General features: G+C 38.9%; 2 protein-coding genes across 2 annotated transcripts; both read right to left on the bottom strand.

Moving 5' to 3' along the window:
• Positions 1 to 208: 208 nt before the first annotated feature.
• Positions 209 to 5,064, bottom strand: paqr7b (progestin and adipoQ receptor family member VII, b). Its single transcript, XM_027001624.2, has 2 exons — positions 4,914 to 5,064; positions 209 to 3,959 (listed from the first exon to the last, which is right to left on the bottom strand). Exon 2 carries the CDS (start codon positions 3,924 to 3,926, stop codon positions 2,862 to 2,864), a length of 1,065 nt encoding a protein of 354 aa, XP_026857425.1. The 5' UTR covers positions 3,927 to 3,959; positions 4,914 to 5,064; the 3' UTR covers positions 209 to 2,861.
• Positions 5,065 to 6,974: 1,910 nt separating this feature from the next.
• Positions 6,975 to 11,006, bottom strand: stmn1b (stathmin 1b). The gene is made up of 5 exons (XM_027001520.3): positions 10,912 to 11,006; positions 8,685 to 8,731; positions 8,376 to 8,548; positions 8,004 to 8,195; positions 6,975 to 7,433 (listed from the first exon to the last, which is right to left on the bottom strand). The coding sequence occupies exons 2-5, from the start codon at positions 8,698 to 8,700 to the stop codon at positions 7,365 to 7,367; spliced, it is 450 nt and encodes a 149-aa protein (XP_026857321.1). The 5' UTR covers positions 8,701 to 8,731; positions 10,912 to 11,006; the 3' UTR covers positions 6,975 to 7,364.
• Positions 11,007 to 11,697: the final 691 nt, after the last annotated feature.

Below are 11,697 nucleotides of genomic sequence, written 5' to 3'. Positions count from 1 at the left end.
GGATATGTCAGAGATTTTGTCCTGTGTTCTTTTGAGAACATATATCCTTGCGACACTGGGACTTACCAGGCAAACATGGAAGACAACCAAACATTACAAATTTTGTAATACTTTAACCAATTTTATGAATTGAAAGACCTCATGACATCAGTGGAAAAACAATGGGAAAAGGCCAAACAGCCCCAGTCTGAAATGAAAGGGCGATGAGCAATAGCATGTTGTTTTATTGAAACTCCACATTACATCAACATAAGTATGTTTTATACATTGTTTTAACTTTTAAAGTAGATAATATACATTCTTGATCTTTGCCTAACTCCACATTAGGACATGTATTAAAGAGTGTTAGCCCAAGTCAGCATGTGAGAGCTCAGCATTAAGACCACTGAGCACCAGGAGGGTCCCACCACTGCTAGCTCAGGGGAAACAATAAATGAACTCTTCCCATGATTAATGTCTTGCCACGATCTTACCAGAGCCCACAAAACCCCAACCATCATGACAATGTTTAAAGCACAAGTATGTGAAAACCGGTTTAGATCCCTTTGCTGAATCAGAGATCAGGGGCCAAGTACTTATTCCTGTTGAAATTATAAACTAGGTCCACAGTTTAACAGAGTCAGTCATGAGGTTTAGTGGGGTTGTCCATTTCAACTGCAGCCTAAGTGCAGACAGGCAGTAAGTCCAAGCTTGGTTATGTCTTGGGCTCACCTCCTCTTTTGCTGTTTCCTCAATGACATCAAGTCAGCTCTTTGCCTTCCCTCAGCATGTGCACCAATGCTTTTAATAAGCATTAAAGTCTCTCTCATTCTCTCTCACACAGGGTAAATTAGCTGCATCAAATGGTGCTGAATAGGCTGCAGGTCTGCTAATGAGCACTTACTGCTCATCAGATTTCTTGTGGCACTTAATACTTAATACTTACATATTAGCCCCATAAGTAATATACTTGGTCACTGCTTAATAATCTTTATCTTTGGGGCCTTTACAAAGAAATTGCTGACATTGACATCATTTTATGACACAATTCTTGCCATAGAAATCATCATCATCATCAGTTCATCCATCAGTCACTTCATCAGACTGAGACCCTACTCTATTATGTCAACAGTCTGTGAGTGCATCTATCACTGACATCATATCCATCATACTCTGCTGGTGCAATTACAGTACACAAAACACTGCCATCTTCCAAAACCGCACTGTGCGGTCTCCAAAAAGCAATTAAGTATCAAGATCCCCAATTAAGTAGATTGTTCCAAAAGTGCTTTTCTACTATCGTGCAGTGATGTCTGCACTAAAATAAAGTTTTTGGGAAACTGGCCCATGATCTGGTGGCAGATTATCTATCACAACAGAGAACTGAGAAGCATGCGCCATTTTCAATTTGATGGCCATGCAGAATTCTGAATAACATGAACATGTAATTAAAGTATGTGTGAGTGTTGGACCAAAAAAATGTCATATTTCTTATCACGAGGAACTAAGTGGAATACTTACACCATACATACCATACACACTCACCACACCTACACTTGCCCATGAATGCATGCATGTACTCAGGTACATCAGAACACACATTCCAACATTTTTTAACTACTAGAAACATCAAGCAGTGGGCAATATGCACAAAGGCATTGACATCATGAAGTATGTAAAGGCAAACGCTGACAATGTAGCCCTTTGGGTACAAAAGGAGCATCCTGATAACAAAGACAGACATTTAAATTAACAAGGGCACATCATTAATTTGTCTTCAATTCATTTGAAGCCTCTTTGGCAAAATGTTAATAATAAAGATCTCAAATTATATATAGGCCTAAAATCAATTAATTTACTCAACAATGGATGAAATTTAACTTTTAAGAATGATTTCTTTACAAAAAAGCATAAAATGCAATGACTTTTCAAGGCCCCTTTTAACAACATAAACAAATGAAAGGATCCTTCAAATGTTTAATGTGGGACAAATACATTAGTAAAATCGACCTGCCTTACAGGACCATGATGTAGTAAAAAAAAAATCATAAGCCTAAAACATTTTGGCAAATGTACCATCTGAAAAAAGTAGGCAAACTAATTTAAACCAACATGGGACAACAATGTTGGAGGCAAACAAAACACTCAGTAATTGCAGTTCACTGTTTTAACTCATGAAAAACAGTGTAACTAAGGGCATGACACCAATCAGCATAGTCCTCTTTTGTGTTTTTCAGCTCACGCATGATGCAACTGAAGTGGAATGACTGCTTTTGATTTTTTCTGCCCAAATATACAATACAGAATTGGCTATTGGTCCTGATGAATGAAAAAGCTGCCTTCAAGTATCTCTTCTAGCAACCATACTCTAACTGCCTAACTTTAAAGCACCACTTGTTTGGGTCCAACTTTAAAAAAATCTCAATTCTCACTACTGCTACATAAACATAGTCAGTTAGTGTTACACAAAGATTCTCTTTACATCTCTTCGTAATCCCATTTGCAGTGACTTTTATCCCACAAAATTAACCGCATATTTATGCTAGGTGCGAAAGGCTTCTCACTGACCCCTTTAGAGCAAAACATGAGCAGATATCAGAACAAAACCTCCTTACTCACTTCCAGGTTTTTTCTTAATTTGAGAGTTTTAAGGTAGAAGTGCAGTGTAGATATAAACACTATGTTGCTGACTGAAAATACATTATGGCAGGATATGGAACAAAGAACAAAACAAACAACTCCCCACATTCATATCCACAAGACACAATTTAACAGCAGTTTGTCCATAACATTCTGTGTCTTTAGTATACCAGTGTGATCTTTTCCTTCAGGGCCAGTGAGGTTATGGTGCCTTTTCCTCAATCCTTGCCTCCTCAAGACAGCTATTCCTGCTTTTCTTCTAGATAGGCTTTAACTCGCTTGCGCATGTAGAACGCGGTCAGAGCGCTGCAGCACGCCGTGAAGATGAAGAGAGCAACGGCATCATGAGCCAAGTCGCCATGGAGACGTTCATACAGGGGCCGCCGCTCACTGTAGTCAAGGCGCACAGCCTCGATCTGCACGAGTGTGCACAGCACCAGGAACACATGGAATATCTGGTGGCCTTGACCAATGAAGTCACACCGCCCAGGGAACCAGCACTCCGGGTGTGGGTATGCAAAGAAGTAGGCACTCACCAAGAAGAACAGGATCTGGTAGCAGTGGTAGGTCACGGCTTGGTCGATGCAGCTCTGAGGAGAGCTGTAACACTGATAAATGCGATGCACCACTGGGCTGATGTCTAAGCAGTAGGCCAAGCCTGAGGGCACAACCTGGAAGAACTTGTGCGTGTATCTAGGCAGGCGCTGACTCACGTACTTGCCATAGCAGCACCCCGCACAGGACAGCCAAGCCAGGAAGGCAGCAGCCGGCAGGAAGAGCCCTTGGACTCGAGTATGCCACTCCTCCTCAACCACATAGTAGAAGTGGGCCAGGGCACTGCCGTACTGGTAGACAGCCACGCCCACGTAGTCCAGAAAGTAGAAGGTGTAGTGGGAGAGCTCAGACTTGGCTGAGAGCAGGTGGGCCAGCACACTGCAGACCAGGTAGGTGAACGCTGCCAAAAGCACAATGAAGAGTGGCTGGGCGTGGGGGTCTCGCAAGAAGTCCACTGTTTCCGACACTTCACGGAATTTGACAAGGATAATCAGTGAAGCCAGCAGGTGAGTCCACACATTGACTGTCTCATTGTGCCTCTGGAAGAGCGTGAGGAAGTAGTAGCGCCAGCTCTGGTCAGGCAACCGGTAGCCTGTGAATATGTGGGGTTCTTTGAATACCCAGGGTACATCATTGACAGTCACGGTGCAGGGCAGCTTTGGAAATGCAGACTCCAGGAACTGGGGAATCTGGCGAAGCTGCTGGACATTGATGAACAAACGACCAATTTGCTCCATCACTACTGTCGCCATGGTGAGAGGGAACACAGCAGAGAACTCTGGGATCTGTAGTGTGTACATACATACATACAAAAATGTAAATTTAATATAACAGAGTAAAAATTTGTTGTTTTTGAATATATGTTAAATGATTAAATGATATGCATTTCCAAGTATTGTATCCAAGTATCTTTGGCAACGTAAGAAGCGTATGTGACCATTTATCAGATTAAAACCAATAAAATTATATATTTAAAAAAAAAAAAAAAACGAGTGCAGAATGGAGTGGGGAAACAAATGAACAAGCTAATACCAAATTGATTATCATGACAGTCTCTATTTAGAAGTAATCTCTCACTGTGACACAATGAATGGAAACCGATTACGTAATGTCACCTTTATAGTTCTCGCGAACCATCGTGCGGTGTCTTAAGGTGGTTCAATTTTTTTAAATCAGAGGTCCAAAGGCCATTGGAAGCGACTGAAAACGGCTGTAATTAAAGAATCCCAACGAACCCCCACAATGTCAGTAAAACGTGAATAATTTAATGATTGCATCCGACATCCAGAAATCCATTCTCCACACCCTCAAGTGTGGAAAAGGGTTAGCTAGGATAGGACACCTATTTGTATGGGTTCATTTACAGGAAAAGGTGCCAACTGCCTTTTACTGGGTTGAGCAAAATCGGAGGGAAACCACCTTCGCAGAAAAGTCAGTAAAACATGCTAAAAAAAAAAAAAAAAAAAAAAAAAAAAAAAAAGCAAAAAAACCTTTAACGATACCTAACGCTGATTGTGAAAAATTACTTGGCTAATCTGATCTTTAGACTGTTGCAAGCACTGAAGCTAGCGCCATTGAGGAAAAAGACTACAGTGACACTATGGACGTTTACGTACAGCCTGCATTTCTGAAAAAGCCTGTTCAATATATGAATAGATATAAGGAAGCGTATTTATATTTAGCTAGCTAGCTAACGTTACCCTGATCTAAGACTAACATCGGTGTTGGGGCCGGCTTACCTTTTCAATAGATAATCCGTTAAATCAGTGAAAAGCTTTTAAAGATGGTTTTACATGTGCGTATATGGAGACATAAGACATAAATAGCATGATGAAAATAAAATATCTGAAGATAAACTTGCTGCGGGTGAGGTTCTTGACAGCTCCCTAGAGAAACAGATGGCTGTATTGCTGATTGGCAGGTGGTTCGTCCAATCAGATGGGTGTGGAACACCCTCTTTTCCTGTTCTGCAGTTAATTCGAGAATACCAAAGGCTGTTAATCGACTGCAGCCTGTACTCTGTATGAGGAGACTAAAAAAACGCTTTTTACTAACGTCGCCCTGGTAAAAGGTGATTCAGTGCGAAAGACGTCGACAGAGTTGTCAGATGAAAATTTGATACTACTTGTTGGAGAAAAAAAAAATCATGGATGATTATCATGTAATAATTAAGTAAGCCAAATCGTAATATTGTCACTTTATGAAATAAGGTTGTTGTTTTTCTAACGTGACAGAGGAGTTATGTGGAATGTTGCCCACACAAGGGTGTGATACTGACAATGTGGCTTTGTAAGCCTCTGTGTGTGTGAATGGAGCTCCTTCATCATGACTTTAGACAGCAGGCCCGTGAGTCTTTTCTCTGCTTTCTACTTCCAGTGGTTCGATTCAGTGAGCAGGAAGTAAGCCTATCACCTGGATCATTGATGCTCCTTTTCTGAGGTTATTTTTGACATCATGCAATAGTAAAGATAGTGCTATTCTGGCTAAAATGTAACCACATATACACTATCCTAATAGTAATTCAAATGTACTAATAAATAATAGGGCAATTCAACTTATTCAAAATTGTCATTTTACATTGCTAAAGGGAACATTTTCCACCCTATATATAAGGTATAACTTGACAAGGCAGAATGTCTAGTCTGTTCTGTAAATACAAACTAGAATGTCTAGTTTGTTCTGTAAATACTTAATAACTGCAATTGCCACCATAACTGCAGCTGGTAAATACTAAACTACTTCGAATTTTTCGGGAAGACAGAAGAATAAAGAATAATGTTTAAAAAACACTAACATATATGTTTAAGGTTATATACATGTATTTGTTCCTATAGTATTTTATACGAAAGTGCATAATTATACTACATTTCCAGTTATTGCCTTCAGTGGCAACTCTGTCAAAAGGTTTCAGCATAGACATGTGCAGTATTTGTTTTGTATGGGAATAAGATGATCAACTCTAGAAACCAGCTTGCGTTCATAAAATTACAGATCATGTCTAACTTCAGCAACTTGGAACAAAACCTCTTTTCATTTATAATGTATGTATTGTCATCTAATTTGCCAGTAGGTGTCAGCACAGTGTGATATAACGTGGGAATTACGAGGGTGCTACCACAGGAAGAGGAACCTACATTTCTTTCTTTTTTGTATTTTTCTTTCATCTTTCCCATACATGTAGGCTGTTCTAAAAGGCAGACACTAGGTGACGAGTTTATGCGCTCCAATCCTCTATTATAGAGAGAGAATTAGTTTTCAGGAGGGAGTGAAAAAACACGGTGTAACAATGTTATGCGGCTAACGTTATCATGTCAGTTGTTGGTGCGTCGAGGCCATTCACGTGGGACGTTAATTCTTTGTGTTTAAGAAGATTTTAAGAGTTATCGATGGAACCTGTTTAATGACGATTTGTGTGGGATAGCTCTGTGTTGATCGTCTAGATTGGACGCTAGCTAGTTCGTGCTCAACACGGGATGCTAGCAGAGCCAGCAAGACAAAACGCAGAATCTACCACAAGCGGACGCTCGTGTCCTTTTCATGTGTGCAACAGCAATGTAGTTTTTTCTTTATCAGAGATGATGTATGGTCCAATATAATATGTTTATGGGTATCAACTAAAGATCACAGTACAGGTTTATCAGTCTGCTCTAATATTACTATGGGTCTTTCTCAAAAGTCTACCAGTATTCGTGTAACTTATTCTAGAATGTGCCCATATATAAACATACAATCACAGACAGTCATATAGACCAAATTTGTTCAGAGATAAATATTTACAAAAAGGCAAAGATCCAAAACTGTTACCATAACAAACAACTTTGCACTTTATTAAGCTGAAATAAATGCAGTTTTGACATACACAGGTACAAGTCAATTTGCACAATGCAACAGACAAAGTTAGAGACCTATGCATAACACATGCATGCTTCCCTTTAGGGTAAAACACTGCTTATTTTACAGGTCAAAAGCTGCAAATGGACAAATTTATATGTGATAGGGATGCAAAGGATGTGGGATAGTAAAAAAGACAGCGCACCTGCTTCTGCCCTAAGATTAAAAAAGTGTGAGGGACACAAATCAAGCACATAATACGGGCCATATAATGGAACAAAAATAAATCTTTGGATACGTAAAAAACCCAGTACTATCCCCTAAAGTGAACAGAGCCAAAAAACAAAAACACAGAAAACTCAGTTCTCCTCATTCTCGCCACCCTCTTTTGTTTCTTTATTCTTTCGGACTTCTTCAAGTTTCTTGTCCTGAAATGACAGGGGGGGGAGGCATTTTTTTAAATGATTAACATTAAATGAGATTCATTTTACTTACATAAAGTTATTTTGCTATTTTAGCTTTACTGGCATTGAAGGTGCTTTGACACGTCTGGCCACCAGAGGTCCTCATCCCCTGAATTCTAATAGTCTCCATGGCAGCTGATCTCACTCACCTGCAGCTCATTATTATCGTATATAATAATGGCTATATAAAGCCTCCTGGACTTCAGAACAATTGTGATGTATCGCCTACAGTTTCTGTGCATAGCTGTTCTTGTGTAGTCCTGCTGCTTTAGTCTGTTGCTCTCTTGCCTGTTTTTGTGGATATTGGAATTTTGCATTGCCCTTCTGTACTGTTGCTTGTCTCTGATTCTGGTTTATTCTGAACCACGCCTGTCTAACCTTAGATTCCTGCCTCTGGCTCTTGTTTGAATTACCAGTATAGTGCCCTGCACATGGATCCCCCCTCAGTGTCTGAGTCTAATTCTTTACATTTACAGAGATGTAACAGTAGGACTTACAAAGTTAAATTAATAAACTTCTTTCACAAATTATTACCTTCTCCTTAAATTTCTCGTTCATTGCTGCCATCTGTTTTGTGCGGTTTTCTTTGTTGGCTTCCATTTTTAGGTTCAGTTTCTCCTCTGCCATCTTGCTAAAGTTGTTGTTCTCCTCCATTGCTTTCTGAAGAACCTCTTTCTCATGCTCTCGCTTCTCAGCCAAGTGTTTCAGCACCTCTGCCTCATGATTCTAATGTTACATGCAAACACACAAGAAATGCTATTTTTCAAGAGAAAATTAGAAAAATATATATATCCTGCTTTTAAGTAAAGTAAACTTTAAAAGAAAATGTACATATGACCAATTAACATGAAAGTCATGAAAGTAGGTATGTACATAAATATTATGTCAGTGCAAGTATACTCTTACTTTGCGTCTCTCCTCCGCAGCATCCAATTTCTTCTGGATCTCATCCAAGGACACCTCCTTCTTCTTGGGGGTGGACAAAGGGAATTCTCCTTTAGGGTCTGGTGCTGAGGGGCTCAGAATGACCTCAAAGGCTTGCCCTGAAGCACGCTTGTCCAACTCCTTAACCTGAATATCTGTGAAAAATAAGGTATTCACTGTAGTTCAGGGGAACAAACAAAATGTTGAATACTTAGAGCCGATGGCAATCACTGCAAAATATATGAAACAGACTTGAAGGCATTATTGTAGCAAATTAGTTTCCCAGATTACCTCCAGAGGACGCCATTGGGCTCTCAACCTTGACTTTTTTTAAATACCTAGAAAATGAATGCAAATAAAGGATATTAAATCTTCATTAAATACTTCCAGCCTCAGTTCATGCCTTTTGAAAAAAGCAACATAACAAGTTTAACGGTGACAGAAGGAACTTCCCAACCGTTGACTGCCCTGTTGCTCAAAAGACGCTCTCCTGCAAGATTATAACTAGTCTACACGATCCCACGCCTAGCCTTGCAGCAGGCACTGCCCAATACTCTACTACTACTGCTACATAAGACACAATGTCTCATGCTCTTGCCAAAAGAAAAATAAAATAATGCCACTAGGAAATACAACGAAGTCCTGCGATTGGACGTTCAAATATCACTGTGGTGACCTTCGATGATCATTGGTAACGGTTCGTGCAAACCGCATAATGGAATTAAATAAAATCCATAAACAAACGATCAAATGCAATGAAATAAATGGAAAGGTAATAAATAGGTAAGTGAGGTGAAATTGTGAGGAAAATCCAAACATCCAGGCGTACATTATGCAAAGTTAATGTATGATTGCGTCCCTGCACAAGCAAGCAAGGATTTGGGAGTGGTGGCGCCTGATCAGTCAAGCATTTGTAATGAATCGTTTCTGAGGCGACAGACAGAACAACGTTATTCTATTTCCATTACAGTCCCCTTATTTTAATAGCTGGCTTTCAGGAAAACAAACAAAAGAGTAAAAATAGATGTTCACTTCAACCGAATCTGTCCTTGTCTGTTCTGAGCGAGACGAGCAATAAAGGGTCGCCGTCAACACACCATGAGCTGAAAGGCATACAATGAGACCAGAGCTGCAAAGGTATTAACAAGTTATTCCGTACTAGGTAAAATGTGAGATATCTGAAATGGCTAAAACGATATGAAGGTCACAAACAATGGGCCTATTAATCAGTGTAAGGTGAGCTAACGGCCGCTGCAAGATGGAAACAAAGAATATTCTGTGCACTGAATGAACAAAGACAACGGAAGCTTTTCCTCCATCCGAGTTCAGAAATGACCAATTTCAGTGACTCAATGGCAGCACCAACAGCATGACAAGCGTATCGATGGAGTGCCGAAATTGCAGCGATATACAATCCTGACCAACCCCTTTATATGCATGTGTTCCCTGATAACAGACAATCATTAGCAAGCAATCTATGAATTCAGCACAGTAGCTACAGTATTTGATGAACAATAAGCAATGTGTGACTTCGTTTCGTTTTTTTAATATGTCGACGCATGATCTATCAATAAGTTATCAGTAATTTGTGTTAAATGTGACCAAAATTTCTATTGTCCCCAAGACAGCTAACGTTATGACTACATAATGACGGTCACATGGTACAACTAAATTGTCACACCCAGTCTGTCTCATTTTGAAAAGTAAAATAGCATTACAATTTAATCAACAGTCTACAAATGCTGCCGTGAAAATTATACGTTCCTAAATATTTTTAGTGTAAAGCAGAGCTGTCTAGCTATCTTGCTATCTCCAAACAATTTGAACACTGACAGGCGCTCAAATAATGGCTGCAAACAAAGACAAAGACTGCCATCTAATATTTCTTGGCATTACTCTTGGAATTTTTATAGCAGATTTTTTATCAATATCAGGATAGACCACTTTAACGTAAAATAACTGCCAATATAAACATAACTAACTTAATATTATTAATAACGGTATATTTATCTCATGTGGAATCAGTTCCCTAGATTCAGCAGCCAAGCCTTTTTCAAAACAGCCCGTCAGTGAAAAACGGTTTGAACCCACGCTTCAGTGTCTAACTTACATTTCAAATATTGAATAAATTCCACTGACAATTTTACTTTTTGTCACTAATTCATAATAGCTAGTTTAACTGCAAATCTTGCTGCTACTAAACCAGACCATTTCAAACGTAAACGCTGATTATTAGGCTGCTTACATACTATTTAGCAGCTAGCTAACGAGCAACGAACGACGTGAATTAATTTATTCAAGCCAACCAACTCCCATTACGCAGACCTCTATCCAGGATGCTGTCTTTCCTATTGTCTAGTTGTAACATGAAATTTTCTATGATATATAGCTTACAATTTCACATCCAATTACTTTAACACAATGCTTATACAACAATGAAAGCCTTTCCGGGTTTTCTAGTGACAAATATTATGCAAAACAGCGTTTTGTATGACACTTGTATGACAAACACACCCACCTCTGATGCTGCAAAAATACCACTTCTACCAAAGTCTACTCGCGCGCAGATTCCACTCTGCCTCAGCACCACTTGTTCGCGCAAAAAAGGAACAAAGTTCGTTGCGTCACATTTGAATATGATTCTGATTGGATGAAAGGAACTAACAAACAGCGAATTTGTTTTTGAGTATGATGGGATGTGTAGTTCTAAAATAGTGTTTTTCTACTCTATGTTCCCTATAGATTACGATTAAAGTTTTGATTAAATAGTTTATTTGCTTGTTATTTTAGGCAATTTGTTTGTGCAGATAAAATGTTTAAATGATTTACAGGTGTTTTGCAAATAGATTTGCGTGTGTTTAGTCAATTATTATTATTATGGGTTAGATCACAGTTTAGGAGTTCTTCTACAGGAAAGGTTCACAAACGTTTCTTATACCTAAATATATTTATTTACGATATTCCAAGGACCTGTAAACTGACACTATGGTATGAGTAAAATTAAAATCCGGATAAGATTGTAAACAATTATTAACAATTTTGTAACTAAAACTGACAGGGAAATTGGGTTTATTGGCATATATTTTTTGTCCACTGATATGCTTTTTTCTACATCTTACAAGCAGGACCCCTCACAATGACCAAGAATAGAATTAAGTTAAGTGCATGAGTGAGAAACTGATGTCATTATGTGTCATTATGTGTAATCCCCCATTTCACACACAGCAAAGATTTTCTATTTAATCAAATGACAATATTTTCTTCAATTATATTCTAATTAGTAAATGTGAGTATGTTTGGTTTT

This window comes from Electrophorus electricus, chromosome 14 (genome assembly GCF_041902795.1).
Source record: "Electrophorus electricus isolate QZ-2024a chromosome 14, ASM4190279v1, whole genome shotgun sequence".
NCBI classification, from domain to species: Eukaryota; Metazoa; Chordata; class Actinopteri; order Gymnotiformes; family Gymnotidae; genus Electrophorus; species Electrophorus electricus.
The sequence above is the reverse complement of the archived record's forward strand: the minus strand, read 5'-3'. Positions and strand labels throughout refer to the sequence as shown.